The sequence below is a fragment of the Pseudophryne corroboree genome, chromosome 1, assembly GCF_028390025.1.
Source record: "Pseudophryne corroboree isolate aPseCor3 chromosome 1, aPseCor3.hap2, whole genome shotgun sequence".
NCBI lineage: Eukaryota > Metazoa > Chordata > Amphibia > Anura > Myobatrachidae > Pseudophryne > Pseudophryne corroboree.
The window spans coordinates 7,762,548-7,784,694 of NC_086444.1; the positions used below are offsets into that span (position 1 = coordinate 7,762,548).

The 22,147-nt window shown below is 49.5% G+C and overlaps 1 protein-coding gene across 2 annotated transcripts in view; it reads right to left on the reverse strand.

Moving 5' to 3' along the window:
• Positions 1-22,147, reverse strand: part of LOC134958737 (uncharacterized) — a 130,167-nt gene that overhangs the window by 45,494 nt on the left and 62,526 nt on the right. For both annotated transcript variants that reach the window (XM_063946490.1, XM_063941601.1), the window contains exon 4: positions 19,548-19,580. In XM_063946490.1, the coding sequence (XP_063802560.1) occupies positions 19,548-19,580 (33 nt within the window). The remainder of the gene's footprint in view (positions 1-19,547; positions 19,581-22,147) is intronic.

A 22,147-nucleotide genomic window follows, 5' to 3' on the forward strand; every position in this document is an offset into this window, starting at 1 on the left:
GTACATATCTCTGGGGAAATGGTTTCCTCTGAGGCAGCAGTAGTCACAGCACATGTACATATCTCTGGGGAAATGGTTTCCTCTGAGGCAGCAGTAGTCACAGCACATGTACATATCTCTGGGGAAATGGGTTCCTCTGAGGCAGCAGTAGCCACAGCACATGTACATATCTCTGGGGAAATGGTTTCCTCTGAGGCAGCAGTAGCCACAGCACATGTACATATCTCTGGGGAAATGGTTTCCTCTGAGGCAGCAGTAGCCACAGCACATGTACATATCTCTGGGGAAATGGTCTCCTCTGAGGCAGCAGTAGTCACAGCACATGTACATATCTCTGGGGAAATGGTTTCCTCTGAGGCAGCAGTAGCCACAGCACATGTACATATCTCTGGGGAAATGGTTTCCTCTGAGGCAGCAGTAGTCACAGCACATGTACATATCTCTGGGGAAATGGTTTCCTCTGAGGCAGCAGTAGCCACAGCACATGTACATATCTCTGGGGAAATGGGTTCCTCTGAGACAGCAGTAGCCACAGCACATGTACATATCTCTGGGGAAATGGTTTCCTCTGAGGCAGCAGTAGCCACAGCACATGTACATATCTCTGGGGAAATGGTTTCCTCTGAGGCAGCAGTAGCCACAGCACATGTACATATCTCTGGGGAAATGGTTTCCTCTGAGGCAGCAGTAGTCACCGCACATGTACATATCTCTGAGGAAATGGTTTCCTCTGAGGTAGCAGTAGCCACAGCACATGTACATATCTCTGAGGAAATGGTTTCCTCTGAGGTAGCAGTAGCCACAGCACATGTACATATCTCTGAGGAAATGGTTTCCTCTGAGGCAGCAGTAGCCACAGCACATGTACATATCTCTGGGGAAATGGTTTCCTCTGAGGCAGCAGTAGCCACAGCACATGTACATATCTCTGGGGAAATGGTTTCCTCTGAGGCAGCAGTAGTCACCGCACATGTACATATCTCTGAGGAAATGGTTTCCTCTGAGGTAGCAGTAGCCACAGCACATGTACATATCTCTGGGGAAATGGTTTCCTCTGAGGCAGCAGTAGTCACAGCACATGTACATATCTCTGGGGAAATGGTTTCCTCTGAGGTAGCAGTAGCCACAGCACATGTACATATCTCTGGGGAAATGGTCTCCTCTGAGGCAGCAGTAGTCACAGCACATGTACATATCTCTGGGGAAATGGTTTCCTCTGAGGCAGCAGTAGCCACAGCACATGTACATATCTCTGGGGAAATGGTTTCCTCTGAGGCAGCAGTAGCCACCGCACATGTACATATCTCTGGGGAAATGGTTTCCTCTGAGGCAACAGTAGTCACAGCACATGTACATATCTCTGGGGAAATGGTTTCCTCTGAGGCAGCAGTAGTCACAGCACATGTACATATCTCTGGGGAAATGGTTTCCTCTGAGGCAGCAGTAGCCACCACACATGTACATATCTCTGGGGAAATGGGTTCCTCTGAGGCAGCAGTAGCCACAGCACATGTACATATCTCTGGGGAAATGGTCTCCTCTGAGGCAGCAGTAGCCACAGCACATGTACATATCTCTGGGGAAATGGTTTCCTCTGAGGCAGCAGTAGCCACAGCACATGTACATATCTCTGGGGAAATGGTTTCCTCTGAGGCAGCAGTAGTCACCGCACATGTACATATCTCTGGGGAAATGGTCTCCTCTGAGGCAGCAGTAGCCACAGCACATGTACATATCTCTGGGGAAATGGTTTCCTCTGAGGCAGCAGTAGCCACAGCACATGTACATATCTCTGGGGAAATGGTTTCCTCTGAGGCAGCAGTAGTCACAGCACATGCACATATCTCTGGGGAAATGGTTTCCTCTGAGGCAGCAGTAGTCACCGCACATGTACATATCTCTGGGGAAATGGTTTCCTCTGAGGCAGCAGTAGCCACAGCACATGTACATATCTCTGGGGAAATGGTTTCCTCTGAGGCAGCAGTAGTCACCGCACATGTACATATCTCTGGGGAAATGGGTTTCTCTGAGGTAGCAGTAGCCACAGCACATGTACATATCTCTGGGGAAATGGTTTTCTCTGAGGTAGCAGTAGTCACAGCACATGTACATATCTCTGGGGAAATGATTTCCTCTGAGGCAGCAGTAGCCACAGCACATGTACATATCTCTGGGGAAATGGTTTCCTCTGAGGCAGCAGTAGTCACAGCACATGTACATATCTCTGGGGAAATGGTCTCCTCTGAGGCAGCAGTAGCCACAGCACATGTACATATCTCTGGGGAAATGGTTTCCTCTGAGGCAGCAGTAGCCACAGCACATGTACATATCTCTGGGGAAATGGTTTCCTCTGAGGCAGCAGTAGCCACAGCACATGTACATATCTCTGGGGAAATGGTTTCCTCTGAGGCAGCAGTAGCCACAGCACATGTACATATCTCTGAGGAAATGGTTTCCTCTGAGGCAGCAGTAGCCACAGCACATGTACATATCTCTGGGGAAATGGTTTCCTCTGGGGCAGCAGTAGTCACAGCACATGTACATATCTCTGGGGAAATGGTTTCCTCTGAGGCAGCAGTAGCCACAGCACATGTACATATCTCTGGGGAAATGGGTTCCTCTGAGGCAGCAGTAGCCACAGCACATGTACATATCTCTGGGGAAATGGTTTCCTCTGAGGCAGCAGTAGCCACAGCACATGTACATATCTCTGGGGAAATGGTTTCCTCTGAGGCAGCAGTAGCCACAGCACATGTACATATCTCTGGGGAAATGGTTTCCTCTGAGGCAGCAGTAGTCACAGCACATGTACATATCTCTGGGGAAATGGTTTCCTCTGAGGCAGCAGTAGCCACAGCACATGTACATATCTCTGGGGAAATGGTTTCCTCTGAGGCAGCAGTAGTCACAGCACATGTACATATCTCTGGGGAAATGGTCTCCTCTGAGGCAGCAGTAGCCACAGCACATGTACATATCTCTGGGGAAATGGGTTCCTCTGAGGTAGCAGTAGTCACAGCACATGTACATATCTCTGGGGAAATGGTCTCCTCTGAGGCAGCAGTAGTCACAGCACATGTACATATCTCTGGGGAAACGGTTTCCTCTGAAGCAGCAGTAGTCACAGCACATGTACATATCTCTGGGGAAACGGTTTCCTCTGAGGCAGCAGTAGTCACAGCACATGTACATATCTCTGGGGAAATGGTTTCCTCTGAGGCAGCAGTAGTCACAGCACATGTACATATCTCTGGGGAAATGGTTTCCTCTGAGGCAGCAGTAGCCACAGCACATGTACATATCTCTGGGGAAATGGTGTCCTCTGAGGCAGCAATAGCCACAGCACATGTACATATCTCTGGGGAAATGGGTTCCTCTGTGGCAGCAGTAGCCACAGCACATGTACATATCTCTGGGGAAATGGTTTCCTCTGAGGAAGCAGTAGCCACAGCACATGTACATATCTCTGGGGAAATGGTTTCCTCTGAGGCAGCAGTAGCCACAGCACATGTACATATCTCTGAGGAAATGGTTTCCTCTGAGGAAGCAGTAGCCACAGCACATGTACATATCTCTGGGGAAATGGTTTCCTCTGAGGCAGCAGCAGCCACAGCACATGTACATATCTCTGGGGAAATGGGTTCCTCTGAGGCAGCAGTAGCCACAGCACATGTACATATCTCTGGGGAAATGGTTTCCTCTGAGGAAGCAGTAGCCACAGCACATGTACATATCTCTGGGGAAATGGTTTCCTCTGAGGCAGCAGTAGCCACAGCACATGTACATATCTCTGAGGAAATGGTTTCCTCTGAGGAAGCAGTAGCCACAGCACATGTACATATCTCTGGGGAAATGGTTTCCTCTGAGGCAGCAGTAGCCACAGCACATGTACATATCTCTGGGGAAATGGTCTCCTCTGAGGAAGCAGTAGCCACAGCACATGTACATATCTCTGGGGAAATGGGTTCCTCTGAGGCAGCAGTAGTCACAGCACATGTACATATCTCTGGGGAAATGGTCTCCTCTGAGGCAGCAGTAGTCACCGCACATGTACATATCTCTGGGGAAATGGGTTCCTCTGAGGCAGCAGTAGTCACAGCACATGTACATATCTCTGGGGAAATGGTTTCCTCTGAGGCAGCAGTAGTCACCGCACATGTACATATCTCTGGGGAAATGGTTTCCTCTGAGGCAGCAGTAGTCACCGCACATGTACATATCTCTGGGGAAATGGTTTCCTGTGAGGCAGCAGTAGTCACAGCACATGTACATATCTCTGGGGAAATGGTTTCCTCTGAGGCAGCAGTAGCCACAGCACATGTACATATCTCTGGGGAAATGGTTTCCTCTGAGGCAGCAGTAGCCACAGCACATGTACATATCTCTGGGGAAATGGTTTCCTCTGAGGCAGCAGTAGCCACAGCACATGTACATATCTCTGGGGAAATGGTTTCCTCTGAGGCAGCAGTAGCCACAGCATATGTACATATCTCTGGGGAAATGGTTTCCTCTGAGGCAGCAGTAGCCACAGCACATGTACATATCTCTGGGGAAATGGTTTCCTCTGAGGTAGCAGTAGTCACAGCACATGTACATATCTCTGGGGAAATGGTGTCCTCTGAGGCAGCAGTAGCCACAGCACATGTACATATCTCTGGGGAAATGGTTTCCTCTGAGGCAGCAGTAGCCACAGCACATGTACATATCTCTGGGGAAATGGTCTCCTCTGAGGCAGCAGTAGTCACAGCACATGTACATATCTCTGGGGAAATGGTTTCCTCTGAGGCAGCAGTAGCCACAGCACATGTACATATCTCTGGGGAAATGGGTTCCTCTGAGGCAGCAGTAGTCACAGCACATGTACATATCTCTGGGGAAATGGTCTCCTCTGAGGCAGCAGTAGTCACAGCACATGTACATATCTCTGGGGAAATGGTTTCCTCTGAGGCAGCAGTAGCCACAGCACATGTACATATCTCTGGGGAAATGGTTTCCTCTGAGGCAGCAGTAGTCACAGCACATGTACATATCTCTGGGGAAATGGTGTCCTCTGAGGCAGCAGTAGTCACAGCACATGTACATATCTCTGGGGAAATGGTTTCCTCTGAGGCAGCAGTAGTCACCGCACATGTACATATCTCTGGGGAAATGGTTTCCTCTGAGGCAGCAGTAGCCACAGCACATGCACATATCTCTGGGGAAATGGTTTCCTCTGAGGCAGCAGTAGCCACAGCACATGTACATATCTCTGGGGAAATGGTTTCCTCTGAGGCAGCAGTAGCCACAGCACATGTACATATCTCTGGGGAAATGGTTTCCTCTGAGGCAGCAGTAGCCACAGCACATGTACATATCTCTGGGGAAATGGTCTCCTCTGAGGCAGCAGTAGTCACAGCACATGTACATATCTCTGGGGAAATGGTTTCCTCTGAGGCAGCAGTAGTCACAGCACATGTACATATCTCTGGGGAAATGGGTTCCTCTGAGGCAGCAGTAGCCACAGCACATGTACATATCTCTGGGGAAATGGTTTCCTCTGAGGCAGCAGTAGCCACAGCACATGTACATATCTCTGGGGAAATGGGTTCCTCTGAGGAAGCAGTAGTCACAGCACATGCACATATCTCTGGGGAAATGGTTTCCTCTGAGGCAGCAGTAGCCACAGCACATGTACATATCTCTGGGGAAATGGTTTCCTCTGAGGCAGCAGTAGCCACAGCACATGTACATATCTCTGGGGAAATGGTTTCCTCTGAGGCAGCAGTAGCCACAGCACATGTACATATCTCTGGGGAAATGGTTTCCTCTGAGGCAACAGTAGTCACAGCACATGTACATATCTCTGGGGAAATGGTCTCCTCTGAGGCAGCAGTAGTCACAGCACATGTACATATCTCTGGGGAAATGGTTTCCTCTGAGGCAGCAGTAGCCACAGCACATGTACATATCTCTGGGGAAATGGTTTCCTCTGAGGCAGCAGTAGTCACAGCACATGTACATATCTCTGGGGAAATGGTTTCCTCTGAGGCAGCAGTAGCCTCCGCACATGTACATATCTCTGGGGAAATGGTTTCCTCTGAGGCAGCAGTAGCCACAGCACATGTACATATCTCTGGGGAAATGGTCTCCTCTGAGGCAGCAGTAGCCACAGCACATGTACATATCTCTGGGGAAATGGTTTCCTCTGAGGCAGCAGTAGCCACAGCACATGTACATATCTCTGGGGAAATGGTTTCCTCTGAGGCAGCAGTAGCCACAGCACATGTACATATCTCTCTGGAAATGGTTTCCTCTGAGGCAGCAGTAGTCACAGCACATGTACATATCTCTGGGGAAATGGTTTCCTCTGAGGCAGCAGTAGCCACAGCACATGTACATATCTCTGGGGAAATGGTCTCCTCTGAGGCAGCAGTAGCCACAGCACATGTACATATCTCTGGGGAAATGGTCTCCTCTGAGGCAGCAGTAGTCACAGCACATGTACATATCTCTGGAGAAATGGTTTCCTCTGAGGCAGCAGTAGCCACAGCACATGTACATATCTCTGGGGAAATGGTTTCCTCTGAGGTAGCAGTAGCCACAGCACATGTACATATCTCTGGGGAAATGGTCTCCTCTGAGGCAGCAGTAGCCACAGCACATGTACATATCTCTGGGGAAATGGTTTCCTCTGAGGCAGCAGTAGTCACAGCACATGTACATATCTCTGGGGAAATGGGTTCCTCTGAGGCAGCAGAAGCCACAGCACATGTACATATCTCTGGGGAAATGGGTTCCTCTGAGGCAGCAGTAGCCACAGCACATGTACATATCTCTGGGGAAATGGTTTCCTCTGAGGCAGCAGTAGTCACCGCACATGTACATATCTCTGGGGAAATGGTTTCCTCTGAGGCAGCAGTAGCCACAGCACATGTACATATCTCTGGGGAAATGGTTTCCTCTGAGGCAGCAGTAGCCACAGCACATGTACATATCTCTGGGGAAATGGTTTCCTCTGAGGCAGCAGTAGCCACCGCACATGTACATATCTCTGGGGAAATGGTTTCCTCTGAGGCAGCAGTAGCCACTGCACATGTACATATCTCTTGGGAAATGGTTTCCTCTGAGGCAGCAGTAGCCACAGCACATGCACATATCTCTGGGGAAATGGTTTCCTCTGAGGCAGCAGTAGCCACAGCACATGTACATATCTCTGGGGAAATGGGTTCCTCTGAGGCAGCAGTAGCCACAGCACATGTACATATCTCTGGGGAAATGGTTTCCTCTGAGGCAGCAGTAGCCACAGCACATGTACATATCTCTGGGGAAATGGTTTCCTCTGGGGCAGCAGTAGTCACAGCACATGTACATATCTCTGGGGAAATGGTTTCCTCTGAGGCAGCAGTAGTCACAGCACATGCACATATCTCTGGGGAAATGGTTTTCTCTGAGGCAACAGTAGCCACAGCACATGTACATATCTCTGGGGAAATGGTTTCCTCTGAGGCAGCAGTAGTCACAGCACATGTACATATCTCTGGGGAAATGGTTTCCTCTGAGGCAGCAGTAGTCACAGCACATGTACATATCTCTGGGGAAATGGGTTCCTCTGAGGCAGCAGTAGTCACAGCACATGTACATATCTCTGGGGAAATGGGTTCCTCTGAGGCAGCAGTAGCCACAGCACATGTACATATCTCTGGGGAAATGGGTTCCTCTGAGGCAGCAGTAGTCACAGCACATGTACATATCTCTGGGGAAATGGTGTCCTCTGAGGCAGCAGTAGCCACAGCACATGTACATATCTCTGGGGAAATGGTTTCCTCTGAGGCAGCAGTAGCCACAGCACATGTACATATCTCTGGGGAAATGGTTTCCTCTGAGGCAGCAGTAGTCACAGCACATGTACATATCTCTGGGGAAATGGTTTCCTCTGAGGCAGCAGTAGCCACAGCACATGTACATATCTCTGGGGAAATGGGTTCCTCTGAGGCAGCAGTAGCCACAGCACATGTACATATCTCTGGGGAAATGGTTTCCTCTGAGGCAGCAGTAGCCACAGCACATGTACATATCTCTGGGGAAATGGATTCCTCTGAGGCAGCAGTAGCCACAGCACATGTACATATCTCTGGGGAAATGGATTCCTCTGAGGCAGCAGTAGTCACAGCACATGTACATATCTCTGGGGAAATGGTCTCCTCTGAGGCAGCAGTAGTCACAGCACATGTACATATCTCTGGGGAAATGGGTTCCTCTGAGGCAGCAGTAGTCACAGCACATGTACATATCTCTGGGGAAATGGTTTCCTCTGAGGCAGCAGTAGCCACAGCACATGTACATATCTCTGGGGAAATGGTCTCCTCTGAGGCAGCAGTAGTCACAGCACATGTACATATCTCTGGGGAAATGGGTTCCTCTGAGGCAGCAGTAGTCACAGCACATGTACATATCTCTGGGGAAATGGGTTCCTCTGAGGCAGCAGTAGTCACAGCACATGTACATATCTCTGGGGAAATGGGTTCCTCTGAGGCAGCAGTAGCCACAGCACATGTACATATCTCTGGGAAAATGGTTTCCTCTGAGGCAGCAGTAGCCACAGCACATGTACATATCTCTGGGGAAATGGTTTCCTCTGAGGCAGCAGTAGCCACCGCACATGTACATATCTCTGGGGAAATGGTTTCCTCTGAGGCAGCAGTAGCCACCGCACATGTACATATCTCTTGGGAAATGGTTTCCTCTGAGGCAGCAGTAGCCACAGCACATGTACATATCTCTGGGGAAATGGTCTCCTCTGAGGCAACAGTAGCCACAGCACATGTACATATCTCTGGGGAAATGGTCTCCTCTGAGGCAACAGTAGCCACAGCACATGCACATATCTCTGGGGAAATGGTTTCCTCTGAGGCAGCAGTAGCCACAGCACATGTACATATCTCTGGGGAAATGGTTTCCTCTGAGGCCGCAGTAGCCACAGCACATGTACATATCTCTGGGGAAATGGGTTCCTCTGAGGCAGCAGTAGCCACAGCACATGTACATATCTCTGGGGAAATGGTTTCCTCTGAGGCAGCAGTAGTCACAGCACATGTACATATCTCTGGGGAAATGGTTTCCTCTGAGGCAGCAGTAGCCACAGCACATGTACATATCTCTGGGGAAATGGTTTCCTCTGAGACAGCAGTAGTCACCGCACATGTACATATCTCTGGGGAAATGGTCTCCTCTGAGGCAGCAGTAGCCACCACACATGTACATATCTCTGGGGAAATGGTTTCCTCTGAGGCAGCAGTAGCCACAGCACATGTACATATCTCTGGGGAAATGGTTTCCTCTGAGGTAGCAGTAGCCACCGCACATGTACATATCTCTTGGGAAATGGTCTCCTCTGAGGCAGCAGTAGCCACAGCACATGCACATATCTCTGGGGAAATGGTTTCCTCTGAGGCAGCAGTAGTCACAGCACATGTACATATCTCTGGGGAAATGGTTTCCTCTGAGGCAGCAGTAGTCACCGCACATGTACATATCTCTGGGGAAATGGTTTCCTCTGAGGCAGCAGTAGCCACAGCACATGTACATATCTCTGGGGAAATGGTCTCCTCTGAGGCAGCAGTAGTCACAGCACATGTACATATCTCTGGGGAAATGGTCTCCTCTGAGGCAGCAGTAGTCACAGCACATGTACATATCTCTGGGGAAATGGTTTCCTCTGAGGCAGCAATAGCCACAGCACATGTACATATCTCTGGGGAAATGGTTTCCTCTGAGGCAGCAGTAGGCACAGCACATGTACATATCTCTGGGGAAATGGTTTCCTCTGAGGCAGCAGTAGCCACAGCACATGTACATATCTCTGGGGAAATGGTTTCCTCTGAGGCAGCAGTAGCCACAGCACATGTACATATCTCTGGGGAAATGGTTTCCTCTGAGGCAGCAGTAGCCACAGCACATGCACATATCTCTGGGGAAATGGTTTCCTCTGAGGCAGCAGTAGCCACAGCACATGTACATATCTCTGGGGAAATGGTTTCCTCTGAGGCAGCAATAGCCACAGCACATGTACATATCTCTGGGGAAATGGTTTCCTCTGAGGCAGCAGTAGGCACAGCACATGTACATATCTCTGGGGAAATGGTTTCCTCTGAGGCAGCAGTAGCCACAGCACATGTACATATCTCTGGGGAAATGGTTTCCTCTGAGGCAGCAGTAGCCACTGCACATGTACATATCTCTGGGGAAATGGTTTCCTCTGAGGCAGCAGTAGCCACAGCACATGCACATATCTCTGGGGAAATGGTTTCCTCTGAGGCAGCAGTAGCCACAGCACATGTACATATATCTGGGGAAATGGTTTCCTCTGGGGCAGCAGTAGTCACAGCACATGTACATATCTCTGGGGAAATGGGTTCCTCTGAGGCAGCAGTAGTCACAGCACATGTACATATCTCTGGGGAAATGGTTTCCTCTGAGGCAGCAGTAGGCACAGCACATGTACATATCTCTGGGGAAATGGTCTCCTCTGAGGCAGCAGTAGCCACAGCACATGTACATATCTCTGGTGAAATGGTTTCCTCTGAGGCAGCAGTAGCCACAGCACATGTACATATCTCTGGGGAAATGGTCTCCTCTGAGGCAGCAGTAGTCACAGCACATGTACATATCTCTGGGGAAATGGGTTCCTCTGAGGCAGCAGTAGTCACAGCACATGCACATATCTCTGGGGAAATGGTCTCCTCTGAGGCAGCAGTAGTCACAGCACATGTACATATCTCTGGGGAAATGGTTTCCTCTGAGGCAACAGTAGTCACAGCACATGTACATATCTCTGGGGAAATGGTTTCCTCTGAGGCAGCAGTAGCCACAGCACATGTACATATCTCTGGGGAAATGGTTTCCTCTGAGGCAGCAGTAGTCACAGCACATGTACATATCTCTGAGGAAATGGTTTCATCTGAGGCAGCAGTAGTCACAGCACATGCACATATCTCTGAGGAAATGGTGTCCTCTGAGGCAGCAGTAGCCACAGCACATGTACATATCTCTGGGGAAATGGTTTCCTCTGAGGCAGAAGTAGCCACAGCACATGTACATATCTCTGGGGAAATGGTTTCCTCTGAGGCAGCAATAGCCACAGCACATGCACATATCTCTGGGGAAATGGTCTCCTCTGAGGCAGCAGTAGCCACAGCACATGTACATATCTCTGGGGAAATGGTTTCCTCTGAGGTAGCAGTAGCCACCGCACATGTACATATCTCTTGGGAAATGGTCTCCTCTGAGGCAGCAGTAGCCACAGCACATGTACATATCTCTGAGGAAATGGGTTCCTCTGAGGCAGCAGTAGCCACAGCACATGTACATATCTCTGGGGAAATGGGTTCCTCTGAGGCAGCAGTAGCCACAGCACATGTACATATCTCTGGGGAAATGGTCTCCTCTGAGGCAGCAGTAGTCACAGCACATGTACATATCTCTGGGGAAATGGTCTCCTCTGAGGCAGCAGTAGCCACAGCACATGCACATATCTCTGGGGAAATGGTTTCCTCTGAGGCAGCAGTAGTCACAGCACATGTACATATCTCTGGGGAAATGGTCTCCTCTGAGGCAGCAGTAGCCACAGCACATGTACATATCTCTGGGGAAATGGTTTCCTCTGAGGCAGCAGTAGCCACAGCACATGTACATATCTCTGGGGAAATGGTCTCCTCTGAGGCAGCAGTAGCCACAGCACATGTACATATCTCTGGGGAAATGGGTTCCTCTGAGGCAGCAGTAGCCACAGCACATGCACATATCTCTGGGGAAATGGTCTCCTCTGAGGCAGCAGTAGCCACAGCACATGTACATATCTCTGGGGAAATGGTCTCCTCTGAGGCAGCAGTAGTCACAGCACATGTACATATCTCTGGGGAAATGGATTCCTCTGAGGCAGCAATAGCCACAGCACATGTACATATCTCTGGGGAAATGGGTTCCTCTGAGGCAGCAGTAGTCACAGCACATGTACATATCTCTGAGGAAATGGGTTCCTCTGAGGCAGCAGTAGTCACCGCACATGTACATATCTCTGGGGGAATGGTCTCCTCTGAGACAGCAGTAGTCACAGCACATGTACATATCTCTGGGGAAATGGGTTCCTCTGAGGCAGCAGTAGCCACAGCACATGTACATATCTCTGGGAAAATGGTTTCCTCTGAGGCAGCAGTAGCCACAGCACATGTACATATCTCTGGGGAAATGGGTTCCTCTGAGGCAGCAGTAGTCACAGCACATGTACATATCTCTGGGGAAATGGGTTCCTCTGAGGCAGCAGTAGTCACAGCACATGTACATATCTCTGGGGAAATGGGTTCCTCTGAGGCAGCAGTAGTCACAGCACATGTACATATCTCTGGGGAAATGGTTTCCTCTGAGGCAGCAGTAGCCACAGCACATGTACATATCTCTGGGGAAATGGTCTCCTCTGAGGCAGCAGTAGCCACAGCACATGTACATATCTCTGGGGAAATGGTCTCCTCTGAGGCAGCAGTAGCCACAGCACATGTACATATCTCTGGGGAAATGGTCTCCTCTGAGGCAGCAGTAGCCACAGCACATGTACATATCTCTGGGGAAATGGGTTCCTCTGAGGCAGCAGTAGCCACAGCACATGTACATATCTCTGGGGAAATGGTTTCCTCTGAGGCAGCAGTTGCCACAGCACATGTACATATCTCTGGGGAAATGGTTTCCTCTGAGGCAGCAGTAGTCACAGCACATGTACATATCTCTGGGGAAATGGTTTCCTCTGAGGCAGCAGTAGCCACAGCACATGTACATATCTCTGGGGAAATGGTTTCCTCTGAGGCAGCAGTAGCCACAGCACATGTACATATCTCTGGGGAAATGGTTTCCTCTGAGGCAGCAGTAGCCACAGCACATGTACATATCTCTGGGGAAATGGGTTCCTCTGAGGCAGCAGTAGTCACAGCACATGCACATATCTCTGGGGAAATGGTTTCCTCTGAGGTAGCAGTAGCCACAGCACATGTACATATCTCTGGGGAAATGGTCTCCTCTGAGGCAGCAGTAGTCACAGCACATGTACATATCTCTGGGGAAATGGTTTCCTCTGAGGCAGCAGTAGCCACAGCACATGTACATATCTCTGGGGAAATGGTTTCCTCTGAGGCAGCAGTAGCCACAGCACATGTACATATCTCTGGGGAAATGGGTTCCTCTGAGGCAGCAGTAGTCACCACACATGTACATATCTCTGGGGAAATGGTTTCCTCTGAGGCAGCAGTAGCCACAGCACATGTACATATCTCTGGGGAAATGGTTTCCTCTGAGGCAGCAGTAGTCACAGCACATGTACATATCTCTGGGGAAATGGTTTCCTCTGAGGCAGCAGTAGTCACAGCACATGTACATATCTCTGGGGAAATGGTTTCCTCTGAGGCAGCAGTAGCCACAGCACATGTACATATCTCTGGGGAAATGGTTTCCTCTGAGGCAGCAGTAGTCACAGCACATGTACATATCTCTGGGGAAATGGTTTCCTCTGAGGCAGCAGTAGCCACAGCACATGTACATATCTCTGGGGAAATGGTTTCCTCTGAGGCAGCAGTAGCCACAGCACATGTACATATCTCTGGGGAAATGGGTTCCTCTGAGGCAGCAGTAGTCACCACACATGTACATATCTCTGGGGAAATGGTTTCCTCTGAGGCAGCAGTAGCCACAGCACATGTACATATCTCTGGGGAAATGGTTTCCTCTGAGGCAGCAGTAGTCACAGCACATGTACATATCTCTGGGGAAATGGTTTCCTCTGAGGCAGCAGTAGTCACAGCACATGTACATATCTCTGGGGAAATGGTTTCCTCTGAGGCAGCAGTAGCCACAGCACATGTACATATCTCTGGGGAAATGGTTTCCTCTGAGGCAGCAGTAGTCACAGCACATGTACATATCTCTGGGGAAATGGTTTCCTCTGAGGCAGCAGTAGTCACAGCACATGTACATATCTCTGGGGAAATGGTTTCCTCTGAGGCAGCAGTAGTCACAGCACATGTACATATCTCTGGGGAAATGGTTTCCTCTGAGGCAACAGTAGTCACCGCACATGCACATATCTCTGGGGAAATGGTTTTCTCTGAGGCAGCATTAGCCACAGCACATGTACATATCTCTGGGGAAATGGTTTCCTCTGAGGCAGCAGTAGCCACAGCACATGCACATATCTCTGGGGAAATGGTTTCCTCTGAGGCAGCAGTAGTCACAGCACATGTACATATCTCTGGGGAAATGGTTTCCTCTGAGGCAGCAGTAGCCACAGCACATGTACATATCTCTGGGGAAATGGTTTCCTCTGAGGCAGCAGTAGTCACAGCACATGTACATATCTCTGGGGAAATGGGTTCCTCTGAGGCAGCAGTAGTCACCACACATGTACATATCTCTGGGGAAATGGTCTCCTCTGAGGCAGCAGTAGCCACAGCACATGTACATATCTCTGGGGAAATGGTTTCCTCTGAGGCAGCAGTAGCCACAGCACATGTACATATCTCTGGGGAAATGGTTTCCTCTGAGGCAGCAGTAGTCACAGCACATGCACATATCTCTGGGGAAATGGTTTCCTCTGAGGCAGCAGTAGCCACAGCACATGTACATATCTCTGGGGAAATGGTTTCCTCTGAGGCAGCAGTAGCCACAGCACATGTACATATCTCTGGGGAAATGGTTTCCTCTGAGGCAGCAGTAGCCACAGCACATGCACATATCTCTGGGGAAATGGTCTCCTCTGAGGCAGCAGTAGCCACAGCACATGTACATATCTCTGGGGAAATGGTCTCCTCTGAGGCAGCAGTAGCCACAGCACATGTACATATCTCTGGGGAAATGGGTTCCTCTGAGGCAGCAGTAGCCACAGCACATGTACATATCTCTGGGGAAATGGTTTCCTCTGAGGCAGCAGTAGCCACAGCACATGCACATATCTCTGGGGAAATGGTCTCCTCTGAGGCAGCAGTAGCCACAGCACATGTACATATCTCTGGGGAAATGGGCTCCTCTGAGGCAGCAGTAGCCACAGCACATGTACATATCTCTGGGGAAATGGTCTCCTCTGAGGCAGCAGTAGCCACAGCACATGTACATATCTCTGGGGAAATGGTTTCCTCTGAGGCAGCAGTAGCCACAGCACATGTACATATCTCTGGGGAAATGGTCTCCTCTGTTGCAGCAGTAGTCACAGTACATGTACATATCTCTGGGGAAATGGTTTCCTCTGAGGCAGCAGTAGCCACAGCACATGTACATATCTCTGAGTAAATGGGTTCCTCTGAGGCAGCAGTAGCCACAGCACATGTACATATCTCTGGGGAAATGGGTTCCTCTGAGGCAGCAGTAGCCACAGCACATGTACATATCTCTGGGGAAATGGTTTCCTCTGAGGCAGCAGTAGCCACCGCACATGTACATATCTCTGGGGAAATGGTTTCCTCTGAGGCAGCAGTAGTCACAGCACATGCACATATCTCTGGGGAAATGGTCTCCTCTGAGGCAGCAGTAGTCACAGCACATGTACATATCTCTGGGGAAATGGTTTCCTCTGAGGCAGCAGTAGCCACAGCACATGTACATATCTCTGGGGAAATGGTTTCCTCTGAGGCAGCAGTAGTCTCAGCACATGTACATATCTCTGGGGAAATGGTGTCCTCTGAGGCAGCAGTAGCCACAGCACATGTACATATCTCTGGGGAAATGGTCTCCTCTGAGGCAGCAGTAGTCACAGCACATGCACATATCTCTGGGGAAATGGTTTCCTCTGAGGCAGCAGTAGCCACAGCACATGTACATATCTCTGGGGAAATGGTTTCCTCTGAGGCAGCAGTAGCCACAGCACATGTACATATCTCTGGGGAAATGGTCTCCTCTGAGGCAGCAGTAGTCACAGCACATGTACATATCTCTGGGGAAATGGTTTCCTCTGAGGCAGCAGTAGCCACAGCACATGTACATATCTCTGGGGAAATGGGTTCCTCTGAGGCAGCAGTAGTCACAGCACATGTACATATCTCTGGGGAGATGGTTTCCTCTGAGGCAGCAGTAGTCACAGCACATGTACATATCTCTGGGGAAATGGTGTCCTCTGAGGCAGCAGTAGTCACAGCACATGTACATATCTCTGGGGAGATGGTTTCCTCTGAGGCAGCAGTAGCCACAGCACATGTACATATCTCTGGGGAAATGGTCTCCTCTGAGGCAGCAGTAGTCACAGCACATGTACATATCTCTGGGGAAATGGTTTCCTCTGAGGCAGCAGTAGTCACAGCACATGTACATATCTCTGGGGAAATGGTCTCCTCTGAGGCAGCAGTAGTCACAGCACATGTACATATCTCTGGGGAAATGGGTTCCTCTGAGGCAGCAATAGCCACAGCACATGTACATATCTCTGGGGAAATGGTTTCCTCTGAGGCAGCAGTAGCCACAGCACATGTACATATCTCTGGGGAAATGGTTTCCTCTGAGGCAGCAGTAGCCACAGCACATGTACATATCTCTGGGGAAATGGTTTCCTCTGAGGCAGCAGCAGCCACAGCACATGTACATATCTCTGGGGAAATGGTTTCCTCTGAGGCAGCAGTAGCCACAGCACATGTACATATCTCTGGGGAAATGGGTTCCTCTGAGGCAGCAGTAGCCACAGCACATGTACATATCTCTGGGGAAATGGTTTCCTCTGAGGCAGCAGTAGTCACAGCACATGTACATATCTCTGGGGAAATGGGTTCCTCTGAGGCAGCAGTAGCCAAAGCACATGTACATATCTCTGGGGAAATGGGTTCCTATGAGGCAGCAGTAGTCACAGCACATGTACATATCTCTGGGGAAATGGTGTCCTCTGAGGCAGCAGTAGTCACAGCACATGTACATATCTCTGGGGAAATGGTTTCCTCTGAGGCAGCAGTAGTCACAGCACATGTACATATCTCTGGGGAAATGGTTTCCTCTGAGGCAGCAGTAGTCACAGCACATGTACATATCTCTGGGGAAATGGTCTCCTCTGAGGCAGCAGTAGTCACAGCACATGTACATATCTCTGGGGAAATGGTGTCCTCTGAGGTAGCAGTAGTCACAGCACATGTACATATCTCTGGGGAAATGGTCTCCTCTGAGGCAGCAGTAGCCACAGCACATGTACATATCTCTGGGGAAATGGTCTCCTCTGAGGCAGCAGTAGCCACAGCACATGTACATATCTCTGGGGAAATGGTCTCCTCTGAGGCAGCAGTAGCCACAGCACATGCACATATCTCTGGGGAAATGGTTTCCTCTGAGGCAGCAGTAGCCACAGCACATGTACATATCTCTGGGGAAATGGTTTCCTCTGAGGCAGCAGTAGCCACAGCACATGTACATATCTCTGAGTAAATGGTTTCCTCTGAGGCAGCAGTAGCCACAGCACATGTACATATCTCTGGGGAAATGGTTTCCTCTGAGGCAGCAGTAGCCACAGCACATGTACATATCTCTGGGGAAATGGTCTCCTCTGAGGCAGCAGTAGCCACAGCACATGTACATATCTCTGGGGAAATGGTCTCCTCTGAGGCAGCAGTAGCCACAGCACATGTACATATCTCTGGGGAAATGGTCTCCTCTGAGGCAGCAGTAGCCACAGCACATGTACATATCTCTGGGGAAATGGTCTCCTCTGAGGCAGCAGTAGCCACAGCACATGTACATATCTCTGGGGAAATGGGTTCCTCTGAGGCAGCAGTAGCCACAGCACATGTACATATCTCTGGGGAAATGGTTTCCTCTGAGGCAGCAGTAGTCACAGCACATGTACATATCTCTGGGGAAATGGTGTCCTCTGAGGCAGCAGTAGTCACAGCACATGTACATATCTCTGGGGAAATGGTTTCCTCTGAGGCAGCAGTAGTCACAGCACATGTACATATCTCTGGGGAAATGGTTTCCTCTGAGGCAGCAGTAGCGACAGCACATGTACATATCTCTGGGGAAATGGTTTCCTCTGAGGCAGCAGTAGCCACAGCACATGTACATATCTCTGGGGAAATGGTTTCCTCTGAGGCAGCAGTAGCCACAGCACATGTACATATCTCTGGGGAAATGGTTTCCTCTGAGGCAGCAGTAGCCACAGCACATGTACATATCTCTGGGGAAATGGTTTCCTCTGAGGCAGCAGTAGTCACAGCACATGTACATATCTCTGGGGAAATGGTTTCCTCTGAGGCAGCAGTAGCGACAGCACATGTACATATCTCTGGGGAAATGGTTTCCTCTGAGGCAGCAGTAGTCACAGCACATGTACATATCTCTGGGGAAATGGTTTCCTCTGAGGCAGCAGTAGCCACAGCACATGTACATATCTCTGGGGAAATGGTTTCCTCTGAGGCAGCAGTAGCCACAGCACATGTACATATCTCTGGGGAAATGGGTTCCTCTGAGGCAGCAGTAGCCACAGCACATGTACATATCTCTGGGGAAATGGTTTCCTCTGAGGCAGCAGTAGCCACAGCACATGTACATTTCTCTGGGGAAATGGTCTCCTCTGAGGCAGCAGTAGCCACAGCACATGTACATATCTCTGGGGAAATGGTCTCCTCTGAGGCAGCAGTAGCCACAGCACATGTACATATCTCTGGGGAAATGGTCTCCTCTGAGGCAGCAGTAGCCACAGCACATGTACATATCTCTGGGGAAATGGTTTCCTCTGAGGCAGCAGTAGCCACAGCACATGTACATATCTCTGGGGAAATGGTTTCCTCTGAGGCAGCAGTAGTCACAGCACATGTACATATCTCTGGGGAAATGGTTTCCTCTGAGGCAGCAGTAGCCACAGCACATGTACATATCTCTGGGGAAATTGTTTCCTCTGGGGTAGCAGTAGTCACAGCACATGTACATATCTCTGGGGAAATGGTTTCCTCTGAGGCAGCAGTAGTCACAGCACATGTACATATCTCTGGGGAAATGGTTTCCTCTGAGGCAGCAGTAGTCACAGCACATGTACATATCTCTGGGGAAATGGTTTCCTCTGAGGCAGCAGTAGTCACAGCACATGTACATATCTCTGGGGAAATGGTTTCCTCTGAGGCAGCAGTAGACACAGCACATGTACATATCTCTGGGGAAATGGTTTCCTCTGAGGTAGCAGTAGCCACAGCACATGTACATATCTCTGGGGAAATGGGTTCCTCTGAGGCAGCAGTAGCCACAGCACATGTACATATCTCTGGGGAAATGGTTTCCTCTGAGGTAGCAGTAGCCACAGCACATGTACATATCTCTGGGGAAATGGTTTCCTCTGAGGCAGCAGTAGCCACAGCACATGTACATATCTCTGGGGAAATGGTCTCCTCTGAGGCAGCAGTAGTCACAGCACATGTACATATCTCTGGGGAAATGGTTTCCTCTGAGGCAATAGTAGGGTAAGTATACTGAATCTGTGCAGGGTGTATGTTGTGGAACCCCTTGGACCCAGGGACCGAAATGATGTAAAAACAAAGGATAATATTAACCCATGCAGGATTTCTGCCACAACTTACAAACGGGTTGTTCCTGGTGTTGTCATTTTATCCCTAGCAAAGAAAAAGTGAAAGTGCTAATTAGAACACTATACAAATGTATCACTGCCACACAGTGGCCACATTGTTCAATACAACATTCCCCAAACAGGTGACTCACTATAAAGTGTATGACATATCTCAGGTTGCTGGGTTGTGCCCAGGGATGGAACCAGCTGCAATGTAGCCGCACTAGAACTCATCGCAACGAAGGGAACAGCTGTAGATAGCATTATCACGTAGAGATGTGCGGCGGGCACTTTTCGTGTTTTGTGTTTTGGTTTTGGATCTGGATTTGTTTTGCCAAAACCACCCTTTCAGGTTTTGGTTTTGGATCTGGATAATTTTTGAAAAAAAGACAAAAATAGCTAAAATCACAGAATTTGGGGATAATTTTGCACGTACGGTATTATTAACCTCAATCGCATTCATTTCCACTCATTTCCAGTCTATTCTGAACACCTCACACCTCACAATATTGTTTTTAGGTCAAAAGGTTGCACAGAGGTCGCTGTATGACTTTGCTAAGCGACACAAGTGTGCGGCACAAACACCTGGCCCATCTAGGAGTGGCACTGCAGTTTCAGACAGGATGGCAAAAGAAAAAAAGAGGTGCAATGAGGTAGCTGGATGACTAAGCTAAGCGACACATTTGTGCAGCACAAACACCTGGCCCATCTAGGAGTGGCACGCAGTGGCTGAATGCCAAAAGTGGCCCGCAATTCGACAGCATCTCCTGCACGCCCGTCATTTTTAAAAAAAATTCTGCACCACCAAATCAATTGTATGTGCAAAACATGGGACGTGCTGGAATTTGCCCAGATGTAATGCACGCACAATATTTGTGGCATTGTCCAATATCACAAATCCCCAGGAGAGTCCAATTGGGGTAAGCCATTGTGCAATGATGTTCCTCAGATTCCGTAAGAGGGTGTCAGCTGTGTGCCTCTTCTGGAAACTGGTGATAGCCTGCCTAGGAACGAGTTGGCGTTTGCGAGATGCTGCTACTGGTGCCGCCGCTGCTGTTCTTGCTGCGGGAGGCAATACATCTACCCAGTGGGCTGTCACAGTCATATAGTCCTGAGTCTGCCCTGCTCCTACCTCTATCGATTGTCTAAATCCCACTGCACTAATGGCGGATACCGGATGCACGTCTAACACCAACATAGCTGCCAAGACCTGAGTTATCCGCTTTGCAACAGGGTGACTGCTGTCATATTTCATCTTTTCGCAAAGGACTGTTGGATAGTCAATTGCTTACTGGAAGTAGTACAAGTAGTCTTCCGACTTCCCCTCTGGGATGATGATCGACTCCCAGAAGCAACAACAGCAACGGCAGTAGCAGCTTCAGCAATGGGAGGAAGTGTTTCTTGATCTTCCCTATTTTATCCTCCAACTTTTTGTTCTCCGTTATTTTTCTGGAGTTATATAACAATATGCGGCACAGGAGAGCATACCCCTACTCCACACACGGCAAACACTGTAAAAATTATTTGGATTAAATATTAATAACCCCTTTATTTGGAGTAAATAATATACAGCACAGGACAGCACCACTGGACTTATACGGCAGCACCACTGGACTGGACTTATACGGCAGTACCCTCGGACTAATACGGCAGTACACCTGGACTTATACAGCAGCACCACTAGACTGGATTTATACGGCAGTACCACTGGACTTATATGGCAGCATCCCTGGACTTATACGGCAGCACCACTGGACTGGACTTATCCGGCAGTACCCCTGGACTTATACAGCAGCACCACTGGACTTATACGGCAGCCCCACTGGACTGGACTTATATGACAGTACCCCTGGACTTATACGGTAGCACCACTGGACTTATATGACAGTACCACTGGACTGGACTTATACGGCAGTACCCCTGGACTTATATGGCAGTACCCGTGGACTCATATGGCAGCACCCCTGGACTGGACTTATACGGCAGTACCCCTGGACTCTTATGGCAGCACCACTGGACTTACACGGCAGTACCACTGGACTGTAGTTATACAGCAGTACCCCTGGACTTATACGGCAGTACCACTGGACTTATATGGCAGTACCACTGGATTGGACTTATACGGCATTACCACTGGACTGGACCTATACGGCAGTACCTCTGGACTTATACGGCAGTACCACTGGACTGGACTTATACAGCAGTACCCCCGGACTTGTACGGCAGTACCACTGGACTTTTATGGCAGTACCACTGGACTGGACTTATACGGCAGTACCCCATGACTTATACGGCAGTACCCTTGGACTTATATGGCAGTACCACTGGACCTATATGGCAGTACCACTGGACTAGACTTATATGGCAGTACCCCTGGACTTTTACAGCAGCACCACTGGACTTATAAGTCTGTATCACTGTACTGGACTTAAACGGCAGTACCACTGGATTTAAACGGCAGCAGCACTGGACTTGTACGGCAGTACCACTGGACTGGACTTATATGGCAGTACCACCTGGACTTATATGGCAGCACCACTGGACTTATACGTCTGAATCACTGGACTGGACTTACACGGCAGTACCCCTGGATTTACACGGCAGCACTACTGG